Source organism: Strix aluco, chromosome 12, assembly GCF_031877795.1.
Source record: "Strix aluco isolate bStrAlu1 chromosome 12, bStrAlu1.hap1, whole genome shotgun sequence".
Classification (NCBI taxonomy): Eukaryota; Metazoa; Chordata; class Aves; order Strigiformes; family Strigidae; genus Strix; species Strix aluco.
This window is the reverse complement of record NC_133942.1, coordinates 11,872,482-11,885,400: the sequence shown is the minus strand read 5'-3', so window position 1 is coordinate 11,885,400 and position 12,919 is coordinate 11,872,482. Positions and strand designations below refer to the sequence as shown.

Below are 12,919 nucleotides of genomic sequence, written 5' to 3'. Positions count from 1 at the left end.
TTGATAGGACAGGGGTAATGGTTTTAAACTGACAGAGGGGAGATTTAGATGAGATCTAAGGAAGAAATTCTTCCCTGTGAGGGTGGTGAGGCCCTGGCACAGGTTGCCCAGAGAAGCTGTGGCTGCCCCCTCCCTGGAAGGGTTCAAGGCCAGGTTGGACGGGGCTTTGGGCAACCTGGGCCAGGGGAGTTGGAACTAGATGACCTTTAAGGTCCATTCTGATCCAAACCTGATTTTCTCTTTTCTCTCCCATGGACAGGCCAAAGTATGGGGGCAGGTACTGCCTGGGGGAGCGGAAGCGATTCCGGATTTGCAACGTCAGGCCGTGTCCCCGTGACAAGCCCTCCTTCCGCCAGGTCCAGTGCAGCCAGTTCAACCCCATGCTCTACAAAGGGAAACTCTACAAGTGGACACCGGTGCCCAACAACAGTGAGTTGAGGACAAAGCCCGCTGCCAGGTTTCTGCCTGCAGCCCTAATGAAAAACCTGAAACAGCCTTGCCAACGGCTTGATTTTGCTGTTCGTGTCTGTAAGATTTGCCTTTCTGTGTGTTTATGCCGTATTTTAAATTATGGCTGGGCTTGCAGGGTTAATTTATGGTTTTGGAGATGGTTATGTGGCCCCCGCAGCTGCTCGGGTTTAGTTTCTGCCTGTTGGGTTCCCCAGTTAACCCCTGCGAGCTGCACTGCCGGCCAGAGGATGAATACTTTGCAGAAAAGCTGCGGGACGCCGTCATCGACGGGACGCCGTGCTACGAGATGAACGCCAGCCGCGACATGTGCATCAACGGCATCTGCAAGGTGGGTCCCGCGCCAGGGCTGCTGGGGAGGGACCCCAGGGACCCCCCATGTTCAGGGACATACAGGCGGGTGCTGTGACCCGTCCCGAAGGTGAATGCCGTCCCTGCTCTCGCATGCACCGACACACTGTGCTTACTCGTTTTGTCAGGAAGCTTTCCTTGTTTCCGTGAGGCATGCGGTACAGACGGATTTCAGCCTCTGGGATGGCCTCAAGGAAATAGAACCCAAACCCAAGGAAAAGAAGGAAGAGAAATTTCACTTGAAAATAAGGTTAGGGATATGTAAGGGCACGTAGAGGATGCCCAGCCCTGCGCCCTGAGTGCGGCCAGTGCTGGTGGCCGTGGGTCTGACTTGCAGCAATGGAGATGCCTCCCCAGACTTGGCCACCTCTCCCAGCATTGGGATTTGTCCTTCCTTCTGGGATGTTATTTTTCTCTCTTGGAAGCTCCCTACAAATGTGTGGCGGCGTTGCTCTGGCTGCCAGACGGGGAGGGCATCTCCCAGTGTGGGAGGTGCAGGAATCCAGTGGGGATGGCGTGATCGGCACTGTGGATCATCTGGGAGGTGCTGGGGAGGCTTTGCCGAGCTGTGCCTGGGTCCTCCAGCTGCCTTCAGTCACAGCATGATGGTCCCTTCGTTCACACCTTCCCTTTCCCCAGGGAAGCTGTCCTGAGGTGTAGAAATAAGCACACATGTAGGACACTGAATTTCTGTTAAATTAGGGAATGGGTGGCAATCTGAGCTGCCGTGGTGCTGCGGTCTGCAGGGCAGATTCCCACCGTGGGACGTACCGAAGCCACGCTGCTGTAAAGCATGCACGGGAGGGGACACGGTTGGGTTTGCCATAGTGTCAGATAAAGGTACTTTCTGAAAAGTTTTTTAGAAAAATAGGCTTTTTGGACAGCACAAAGAGAAGCAGGAAAGAGGGAAAATAATCAGTCAATGAGTTTCCTTGCAGCCTCTTATATAAAAACCATTTGTGGAAACTTCCCGCTCTCGCTGGCCGCGCTGCTGGCAGCAGCAGGCAGGGGCCCAACGCAACTGGAGGCTTTGAGAAGGTCCTGTTTCCTCCTGTAATGGGCTGTAAGTTACTTCAAAGGCCGCAGCATGCCAATGCAGAGGCATGGGCTGGAGGGAGAGCGCCGGGGTTATGATTTTTACTTGGCATGTACAACAGGGCGCGATCCAGCAGCTCGTGGCGGATGACAGCACGTTTAGCCAGAGCTCACTGCACATAAAATCCTCATCACCGCTGAGCCTGCTGCTGGCTGCGACACCAGAGTTAAACCTGGCTCACTGCAGACTCTTGCAGTAGTTAAAACAGGGCTGCTTCTGCTGTAGGTGTGTGCCAGGAGCACCTGGGCACCCCCTTGGGCAGTGGAGGCTGAAGGCTCCTCGCTGGCACGGGGACCCAGTGGGACCCTTTGGGGTCTTGGCTGCGGTTTTTATGGTGCAAAATCACAGGGAGGCTTTTGCTCTGCACGGGTCGAGCGATTTGGCACGAGGTGCAGAGAGTTTCTACAGAGCTCTAGAGAGTTTCAGCAGAACATAAAAAAGGTTTTCAGGAAGTGTTTCGAAATGGGACTAGCAGGGCCAAGGGCTTTCCCAGCTCGGCTCAGCACAGAACGTGTGCTGACAGGCTCTGCTGCCCGGGGACTTGGGTAGGAAAAGGTAAAAATGAGGTGTGGGTCATGATCCTCGCTGTGTGCGAACAGGACAGCAGGACCACGAAGATATGTTAGAGAAACCCATATTGCAGCCGACGTGGCTGTATCGCTGCCCATCCTGCAAAAAGACTCCAGCTCATCCCTCTCACCCGCATTCCTTATTTGCCACCATTTAGGACCAGGACTGGTCCTCCCCTCCCTTGTTTGCCCTGTGTCGGCGCGGTGGTGGGCTGGGGGGTGCAGATGGCTGATGGGGCTGCCTTGCAGAACGTGGGCTGCGACTACGAGATCGACTCCAATGCGGTGGAGGACCGGTGCGGCGTCTGCCACGGGGACGGCTCCACCTGCCACACCGTCAGGAAGACCTTTGAGGACAGCGAGGGGCTGGGTAAGGGCACTCGGCTCCATCCCCAAATCACCAGGTGCCTGTTCTGCTCAGAGCTGGGCTCGCTGCTGCTGCTGCCTCTTTGCAGTGTGATTTTTAATCCACACTCATCGATTTTGATGGGATAAGACCTGAGCAGCAGCACGGGGAGATGTGGCATTGCCTTTCTACTTCTTGCTCCTCAGAAGAGAAATAATTCCTTCCTGCCCTTTGTGTCTAAAGGCCTGAAAACAAATCTGTGCACACCGGGGCCAGTTTGGAGAGGTTTAAGGGGATTTTGTGGGTTGACAAGGACATGTTGAAACTGTGGTAAACGCCTTGCCAGCACCCGTGCAGGAAATGTCTCACTCTGCGATGGGCTCTCGCAGCAGGGAACACAGCTGGGCTCAGTGCAAGGTGGGGTTTGGTGCCCACAGGTGCCTTACAGAGGGGTAAGGATTGGCATGATGCTGGCACCCACCCGAGGGACACTAGCACCCACCTGAGGGCATGGATCGTCTCTGCCACATTTTTGACTCCCTCAAGACCAACGCTCAGTTCTGTTCCCAGGTTACGTTGATATCGGGATTATCCCTGTGGGAGCCCGGGAGATCCGGATTGAAGAAGTCGCAGAAGCTGGGAATTTTCTGGCGCTGCGGAGCGAGGACCCGGAGAAGTATTTCCTGAATGGTGGCTGGACCATCCAGTGGAACGGGGACTACAGGGTGGCGGGGACCACCTTCACCTACAAAAGGACGGGGAACTGGGAGAATCTCACCTCCCCGGGGCCCACCGTGGAGCCCGTGTGGATCCAGGTACAGTCCAGGATCTGCTGGTGGTCGGGGTGTGTGGTGGGGAGGATGACAAGGGACAGAGCCACCGGATCTCCTGCCTCCCTGTGTGGGGCTGAGCTGCTACCGTCTGTCACGGCACTTCGCCGCTGTCCGAGGGACGGGGCCACGTTTCTCTGGGAGCCAACACCTGGAGCAGCCGAGCACGCACTGCTGGCTCAAGGAGCGTGTTTCCAGCCCATGCCACTTCCCCCTGAGCCTCGTCCCCTTTGCAACATTCCTCAAAATATTTACACAGTAGGGAGCATGAGGAGAAAGAGCCCATTTCCTGAGGCCTCTCCCATATCTTATCAAGAGCAGGGGAAGAGTCCGCGGCACTTCTGGCAGGGCTGGAGCAGCCGGTGGCAGCGGTGGGAGCTGGGAGCCATCACGGTGCCGTACACGGTGGCAGAGGGTGGCCCACCGGCACCCCTCGGCAGTGCCACGCTCCTGCTGGCACCATGGCGAGGAGCTTGGCCCGTGGGCTCCTGCTCCGTGATCCGAACCCGGGTGATGCCGCCCAGAGCACTGCAGGTCAGGCTCCGCTTCCTCGCAAAAGCCCTTGAGGCAGAAGGTAAAATTCCAAAAAGAACATTTGAAATCCTCTGAAGCAACTAGAAATTTCAAGTTTTACTCTTTTTTTTTTTTTTTTTTTTTTTTTTTCACTTGGAAAATTCTGTAAAACTGCTTCCCTCACCAGAATAAGTCATTATTATTCATCAGCCCCCCGAGGCTTTGAGGAGGCGAGCCCTGTCAGGAGCGATGCTGCCTGGTGTCAGCCACAGCTCCCAGGGCAGGAGAGGGCACCCAGGACCTGCCGCTCTGCCTGGGTCTGGGCAGGAGACCTTACAATTAATCACATGGTTTAAAAAAAAAAAAAAGGTAAAAGAAATTTGCATTGCAGCAGTCTATTTCCAGGGTGGCAGAGTTGTGGGCAGGAAGAGACCACGTGCCCAGCTCCTGCTCCCGTCAGGCGTTGCCTCAGCAGGCAGCCCTCGTGCAGAGCGGGCAGTGGGGGAGCAGACTTAGATAATGAACTTCAGGCATTATTTATTTCTCCATGACCTGCTCACCCTAATGATCCTTTTCCCGCTGGATCAGTAGGAGAGACTTGGTTTTGCTCCAACGATGGGAACACAAAGTTGCTTCTCCCCAAGGTTGTGTGGCTGCCCAGGGACTGGTCCTGCTCCGAGCCCGGCCGCTGCCCCTGCTCCCCAGGAATCCCCTTCTCAAACTCATGCATCCTGCAGACACTTTTAACACGAACCCAACTTGACCGTTGCTAATCCCCTCCTCCGCTGCAGCCGTGGCAGCTCTAGCCCTTCTCTGGAAATTGCCTTATTTTGCAAACCCATCCCACTCTATTAATTTTCGCTTTGTTTCCATGGAAGTCACTTGCCTGGGGGATTACTTTTCAGCATGGCTTTATATTTCGGTGAGCTTTGCACAGCTTACAGGGGTTATAGCTATCAGTGGGGAGGGTGGTGGAATGGCAGCGCGGTGTGGGGGGCTCGGGGCCATCCCGGTCCCTTTCAGGAGCTGCTGCTGTGCCTGTCTCGGCAATTCCCTCACCCGGGAATGGCCACTGGAGTGAGGGATTTACCAGTTAATGCAAAGCTGTCGGGAGCCAACATCCTCACGCCTGTGAGGCCAAGAGAAGCCAGTGGGAATCGTCCCCTGGCCGGCACCAGGCTGAACTCCTCGTGGTGCAGAGTGTGTCGCAGAGGCGGTGACCACCATGAGGGTACGTCCCACGGACCCCCCCAGCCCCACAATCGTGGCTCAGCCCCATGGGCTCTTCCCAAGCATCAGCCCTTTGCAGAGACTTGCCCTGGAGCCCGGCCACACTGAGCAGCCAAAGTCTTCGCCTTTCGCCTTTCTTTCAGCAAGAGGCTCAGGAAGAAATGTGAGCGGGATCCTGGGCTTGTCTGCCGCCAAGTGCTGCTGTTAATGGGAACGCTGGCGTGCTCGGCACCCGCAAATCATTTTCTGGGATTCGTAACCTAATTAAAACCTTTTGACAAAAAATGTTTCAATGTTCATGAAGAGGTTTTGGAAAGACGCCCTTGCTCCTGCCAAAGCTCCAAGAACAACAAAGCTTTGGCAATAATGGGAGCACTTAGGCTAAGAAAAACAAGGTTAAACTCCCAGCCTTTGCCGAGCACTGGCGCGGAGGGTGCTTTGGGCAGGATTTGTGTCAACCGCAGGAGCCGCTTCGTGCGTGTTGAGAGCAGTGGGAACCCGTTTTGAGTGGGGAGCACTTAAGGAAATGCCTTCAGGCGTGTGTCACCATCGGCCATCACTGGTGTTGGCTGCTGGCGGCTCCCTCCTGTTTGCCGCAGCCCCTTCTTCCACCACAGGAACGGGGTGTCACACTGACGTGGGAGCAAAAACCTCCTGCCCCAGCTCTGACTTCAGGGAAGGGGATGGGGAAGGGGACGTCGGGATGTCCTGGGCCCTTCACTGGGCTGAACCTTGAGAGGGGCCTTGGATGGGGCTGCGTACAGCAGTGGGACTGAATGGGATTAACAGGGGAATCCTTCCAGGGGAGACATAAAACCAAAGTCCTGGTGGCTCTCAGTGTTCTCACTGTTATTTTTTATTATTATCTGACGTTTCCACAAGCCCAGTGCTCTCAGCTGGGGCAGCTCCTCTGCTCCTACACCACTTTGGCTGTTTCCTAACCCCATTTCTGAAAAGGTCCTGTGCTGCTGCTGGGGTACAGCAGCTGGAACCACCGCTGTCCCCACCCACAGACGGTGCAAGGGGACAAAAGCAGCCTTGGTACAGAGCTGGCCGTGGAATGTCGTCTTCATGGCAGGTTGTTACCTCCTGAAAAGCCCCTGGGGTGCACCAGCCGCCCCCTGGGGTGCACCAGCCGCCCCCCTGACCGCCCATTGTCTTCCCACAGCTGCTGTTCCAGGAGACCAACCCCGGCGTGCGGTACCAGTACACCATCCAGCGCCCGGCCGACAGCGAGAATGAGATCGAGCAGGCCGAGTTCCTCTGGCGCTTCGGCTCCTGGACCACTTGCACCGCCACATGCGGGACTGGTGAGTCCAGCTCCTGCGGGACCCCGGGGCTCAGCCGCCCGCGGTGGAGGAGCAGGGCAGGCAGAGCGTCGCCATACCACAGGGATGCCTTAGAAATTCCTGAGTCTTTGGTTTCAAGAGGTCTTGGGGGGGAAAAAGAAGTGACATCTGCTGAGGTCACCACTCTCCGGTGCCCCCACCCCGCTTGCCCGCCAGACCCTGCGCTTTTATCAGCACTTTGCTCCTTGCTTGGTGTCTTGTTACTGCGCTGGGTGTTCCTCGGTGTCGGGGCGATGGAGACAAAAGAGCTTTAGAGAAATTCAGGGAGTGTCGAAGGGCCAGTCTCCTGCCTGGCTGGGCCTCTCCAGGGGGGATCATTTCCAGGGTTTTATGGAGAGCACGTGGGAGGGTGCCCGGCTCGGGCAGAGCTCCGGGGTCCTGCGCTGCCCCATGATGTTGGATATTCACTTCCCCCCATTCCGCGCTGCTGGCCGGGCATCCCAGGGCCCCCCGGGCAGCTTTTGGGGTGGCTGTTGGAAAGGGACAGTCTGGGCATGCTGCAAGGGGGGAGGCTGGGACCAGCGAGCGCTTCCTCGAGAGCAGCTGCCACTGAAGAAAGGGGAATTCAAGGACACTCATCCTTTCTAGGTAGCACAGAGTGCCAGGAGACGTTTCCTGCCTGTTCCTGGAGATGGATGTGGATTCCTGCTTGGAGCAGGAGGGTTGTGGTGTGGCAGGAGCTGGCGGGGTGATTTACATACACTTACACTGGGAGCTCTTTGCTCTGGGTTTGCATGGGCCCTGCAGCGTGGGGAGTCCAGGAGGATGGAAGGGCACTTGCTTTTGTTTACAACCAGCTTTCCTTTGTAAGGTTTGAGTGCTTGGCTTCCAGAACAGAAGGGAAGTACAGGAGCAAGACAGGCGGGAGTTGGGCGAGGATGCTCACCCTGTCCGGCCACAGGCGAGCAGCTGGAGGAGGGTTGAGCCCCTCTCCCAGGCTGGATGATGGTGTGAGCTGAGACACGGATTTGGGGGAGCTCAGGCTTCTGCAGGGGCTAGCCCCAGGGCCCCAGCCTCATCAGCCCCGTAAGCTCCTGAGTGCTTGAACCAGAGCACAGCTCAGCAGCTTCAGCAGGGTTGTATCAATCTCGGCCGATGATGGTTGTTAATCTTTACAGCTCTCCCAAGTCACGGGTCAAGTTCGTGTTGCAGAAAGGAGCACAAAAGCAGGCAGCGAGGCAGCGTGTTGAGGGCAAGGTCATCCTGAAAAACATCGTCCCGTGAGTGCTGCAGACCGGGGGCTTCAGTGGGTGATTTATCCATGAGCTGTGGCTGGGGCAGAAGGCTGACAAAAAAGAGCTGTGCTGCTGCCCGTTGGCTCCCCTTTGGACACAGCCTCCCTGAAAGTCTCAGTGTGTGCATGCGTATGTGCACACATGTGCTCCAACGGCTGGATGTGGCTCTGGGCAGTGGTGCCAGGACGGTGCTTCCCTCCCCGGGCTGCAGCATCTCTACCTTTGGCCATCCTGCCCCACACATCCTCCTCCACGTGGCTTTGGCAGCCCCAAGGACATGGTGCGTCCTGCACCACGGCTGCAGAAGCTTTTGCAAGGGGAGAGGTGGGAAAAGGCTTTTCCCCCTGGCCCAGAGGTCCCTCCGGTGTTTTCTGCAGTGCTCTCACCAGCTACATTGCTATTAAATCCCATTGGGCACCTTGTGGAAGGGTATTTTTCTGCATCTCTTTATATACGACTATATCTATTATATATGATTATAAAAGCTGTAGGATAGTAAAGGTTTTACTCCAGAGATTCCTGCTCAGCAGCTCACCCAGCAGTGCCCTTTGCATTGCCTGTGACCAAAGGATGCAGCCAGGGGCCACCAGGACCAAGCTGGGGTCGTTGCAGGACTCTGAGAGTGGAAGCCAGCAGAAGGGTGCTGATGTTCCTGCTTTTAACCCCTCGTGTCCCTGTGAACCGCTGGGTACAGAGACCAAGCAGTGGGAAGGTGAGCAGAGAGGTCCCGTGGAGGTTGCGAGGTTGAAGCAAGCCGTCTCTCTGAGTCTGGGGTCTGCCGATGGTTCTGGACAGGGTTGCCCTCACCTTGCCTTCTGTGGAAACTCCTGCCATTCCTTAGCTATTTCCTTACATCCCTAAGCCCTGAAAGAACAGGTATAATACGGCATCTTTTTTCTAAGGGAGAACGAGATTTGCCAACTCTTTCTGCAATCTGTTTTTAGCTTTCTGTGTGAGCAGCCCTGGTTTGGTTTTGGGGCAGGAGACGAGGTTTGCCTTGTGCTGGACAGACAGACACCGTCCTGCCAGCCCCAGGGATGGGCTTTGGCTGCTTGTAATGCCCAGGAGCCCATGTCCTGGCTGGACTGGTGTTGCATCCATCCCTCCATCCATCCTCAGGTGACCCTGCTTTGCAGCGGTATCATTTTCCAGCCTAGTTAAGAACAGTCAGTGTGAGGTTAATGGTTGGACTAGATGATCTTCAAGGTCTTTTCCAACCTTGATGATTCTGTGATTCTGTAAGCTCTGTAGTTCTCATCACACACATGTCAGATGGAGACTAGGTATCCAGCTCTGCTTTTCCTACCTGGGCACACTGGGAGCACTGGTGCCATGGGGCTCCATGAGGGCATCGATACCTCAGCAGAAGTAGGCTCTTGACTTCCAGTTTCAGTGGTGGTTTCATGTTCTTTCCCCCGGTTTTGGTGGCTCAAGCTTACCTCAGGACCTCCTGTTGCCCACTGGCAGAGGGTGCCTGGCGGTTCGGTTTGATTTGCGTCTCGAGCCAGGCCCTCGCGTGTGTCCGCAGGGGTGCAGCGGCAGGTCGTGCACTGCGTGGAGAAGTTGGCCGGCATCGTGGAGGAGCGGTACTGCGACGCGCTCACCCGCCCCGACGACCAGCAAAGGACGTGCAGCGAGGAGCCCTGCCCAGCCAGGTCCGCAGGCTTCCCCCGCGCTCCTTCTCAGCAAAGCTTTAACGTCCAAACTGCCCGAAGGGGGTGACCGGAGTTGGGGGACCCTCAGTCGCTGCGGTGCCTGGATTGCACCAGGACACATGCAGCTGTTTGCACCTCTCCTTCGTGCTTGAGAATGGGTTCCAGACCCTGCGTTGGTCCACGGGAGCAAATCCCAGTGGTTGCCCGGCCACTGTAGTGCCCTGCTTGTCTGCAGCTGCACGGGCAGGCCCCGTCCTGGAGCCCCTCACTGCCTCAGTGCAAAGAACCATCCCCAGCATAACACGGGGACTAGTCCACCCCCAAACCTTGGGCCAGACACCCTGACCTTGGGCTGAAACACAAGTTGGGATCTCAATTCCCCATGACCCCGGGCCCCGCTGAAGTATCTCATGTGCATCTCCTTGGCCCCAAACACCTCTTGGTGGCTAAAACCCCCCACCTCACAGTGGAGCACGGGACAGAGACCAGCTCGCGGCTGCTCGTGCCGGCTGAGACATCTCCCCCTTCACGTTTCCCCAGGTGGTGGGTCGGCGAATGGCAGAAATGCTCGGCCACCTGCGGCCAGTCGGGGCTGATGAAGAGGACGGTGCTCTGCATCCAGAGTGTGGGGCTGGACGAGCAGAGGGCCTTGCAGCAAGCAGACTGCCAGCACCTCTCCAAGCCAGACGCCACCGCACCCTGTCACCGGGATGTCCCCTGTCCCTCCCAGTGGGCCGCAGGGAACTGGTCTGAGGTGAGAAGGAGCGTCGGGAAGGTCCCAGGGTCTTGCAAAGCTGGAGGGAACTGGGGACAAAGTACCCCCAGACATCCTCAGCCTGCCCGAGGGTGATGGGCATGCTCCCACTGACAGGGAAAGCTCATGGATGTGTTTCTGTGGCCTCACGTTGTAACACCAGCTCACACAAACATGAATTCCATTGCACGGGGAGGTCTTGGGGTGAGGAAGGGGCACCAGACTGTTTGACTCTGCCCTGTCTTCTCTGAGCCTTGCTGCTCCCTCAGTCAGGGTGACGGCCATGCGTCGTGCTGGATACAAGGAGGGCAGAAATGAGGCGTTCAACCCCTCAATGTATTTTCCAGCACCACGAGTCTTCCCCTTCATTTTGGCAGAAGCCTTAAAATTATTTCTTGCAGGGTCTTAGGGACAAGCCAGGGTCTGGGTGCTCCGGGCACGTGTGTACTGACCAGTGGACATCTGCTCCCCGGCAGCATCACCTGGCATTGGGCAAAGCTGCCTCATCTCTGCTGCAGGGGTGGGCAGAGACAGGGATGCCGCCAGGGAATGTGGGGGGTGGGCATCACAAATTTTTCAAAAATTTTTTTAAAAAAGAAAGGGAGCGATCAAAAAAAACCCCCCACGTATAAAATGCCGTGGTCTGTGGACACCCTGCGTAGCCTTTATTTATTTTTGTATTTCTGCGGAGTAGCTTAACCGCAGGTTGAGGGTTTTAACCAGAAAATTATAACCCCTAATTTAAGCAGTGGTTTCACAAAGTATTCAGCATGAAGACAAATATCAGGAGAGAAATGAGAGAGCCTGGGAACTGGCTTGTTGCTAAGAAACAAACGGAATAAAAATGCGAACAGAAAATTTGAAGGCTAAATGAGAGCTATTTAGAAATATTTTTCTAGGGGCCCACAAAAGCCACAATTGCAGGGCTGAGAAAGACAGATGCAACAGTTTAAAGGGAAAGTCATGAATTGCCCGTGGGTCTGTGCACGGAGCCAGCCCAAGTCATCCTCTGTGATGTTGACATCAACGGATCTGTGAGCCCAGGAAAAATGTGCTCAAGATTTTGAGATGTCTGTAATTTTTCTGTCCTCCTTCTATTTAAAGTGAGAGCCCTCCTTCTTCTCCATTTCCACCACCACCAGTAAGTAGAGAAATCTGAGGGGCTTGGAAGCTTCCCAGAGACATGGTCCTTCTGTCCAGTGATAATAACGGGGAGTAGTTGGGTTTTTTGTACTTGCAGACGCTGGGGCAGGGCCCCACGCCCGCCCGCCTGGCGCTGGCAGCACCCGGCTGGCCCATGAAGCCAGAAGGGTTATTTGTGGTTTGGGCAGCCCAACAAAGTGCTTAAACACTGACATTTGGTGCCTTCAGAAGGACCCTAAAGCAATGTATATCCAGCTTTATGGACTTCCCAAGTGAAGTTAGCGGTGCGGTTATTTGTTGTCCATTAAGACACGAACGGGAGCGTCTGTCTCCGGGCAGGAGCACGTCCCACCCTGCAGCCCGCTGTGATGCCTCCTGCAGTTGTGTGCTTGATGCTGAACCCTCCTCCAAGCTCTGGGTGTTCCTCTGTGAGGCTCTGAACAGCCACCCTTTCTTATCTGTGTCCTGGAGGCTTTCCTGATAACCAAGCCTTGGCAAATAACCCCCTTCCTTCACCCTGCAAGAGCTGTGATCCCTGGAATTTGTCTTCTGGATGGAGCTGAAGGCATTTGCTGAGAAATTTTAGCTGAAGGTGCACACTGTGGGTGCTGACCTCTGTTTGCCCTGATTTGGCAGTGCCATCCCAGCAGGGAGAAGCAGCTTGCTTCCCACTGTTAATGGGCAGTAATGTTTTATTTTGCAATGTTGCGTAGCTGGTGGACATGCCCGGCGGTCCCTCCTGCTGCGCACAGTCCTCAGGGTTGTTTCTGCTCCCACCCGGCATCACCCAGGAGACACAGAGCTGGGGAGGCCGCAGCCAGGTTGTTTCTGCACCCTCCCAGGAGGGGCACAGGGAGCAGGACGTGTCCCCACCAGGCTCCTGGCCCTCGTGAGGGCTGAGCAAAGACGAGAAAGGCTCAAAATACTTTTGAGTTTTTTTGAGATATTTATTGTCTGAGGAGCACATCTCCCAGCCAGCCCAGCCCAGCAGCTCTGCCTGTCCACCTTAATCTCTTAATTTCCACGTGCTGGTGACTACATGAAACCCTTGCCTCAGCCATCTGTTTTCACCCAAACAGCAGGGATTTCAGCAAAAATCCCCTCCGTTGGGTTTGTTTGCCTTGTTGACCGTTTGTTCTCCTTGGCCAGCTTGTATAAGGCGCTTTCATGTATGTGACTAATGCTCTGTGCATCTGTCACTGCAAACTGCTGCAGCCTGTGGCTTGTGCAGCCCATGTGTGATGTTAGTAGCACTAGGATTTACTTATCCAGCAGAAAATTTTGCTGTCCTCCTTTCCAGCTTGTGGGTTTCTTTTATACTGAACAATCTCAAAGAGACCATTGTGGTGGAGGAGGGGGTGTCCTCAATAAAGCTGCTTA

At 55.6% G+C, this 12,919-nt stretch overlaps 1 protein-coding gene across 1 annotated transcript in view; it reads left to right on the top strand.

The window, feature by feature from the left end:
* The window catches only part of ADAMTS7 (ADAM metallopeptidase with thrombospondin type 1 motif 7), a 50,336-nt gene that overhangs the window by 19,832 nt on the left and 17,585 nt on the right, over positions 1-12,919 (top strand). The window contains exons 12-18 of the mRNA XM_074837545.1: positions 260-429; positions 666-799; positions 2,734-2,854; positions 3,401-3,645; positions 6,572-6,713; positions 9,516-9,642; positions 10,183-10,396. Of these exons, the coding sequence (XP_074693646.1) occupies positions 260-429; positions 666-799; positions 2,734-2,854; positions 3,401-3,645; positions 6,572-6,713; positions 9,516-9,642; positions 10,183-10,396 (1,153 nt within the window). The remainder of the gene's footprint in view (positions 1-259; positions 430-665; positions 800-2,733; positions 2,855-3,400; positions 3,646-6,571; positions 6,714-9,515; positions 9,643-10,182; positions 10,397-12,919) is intronic.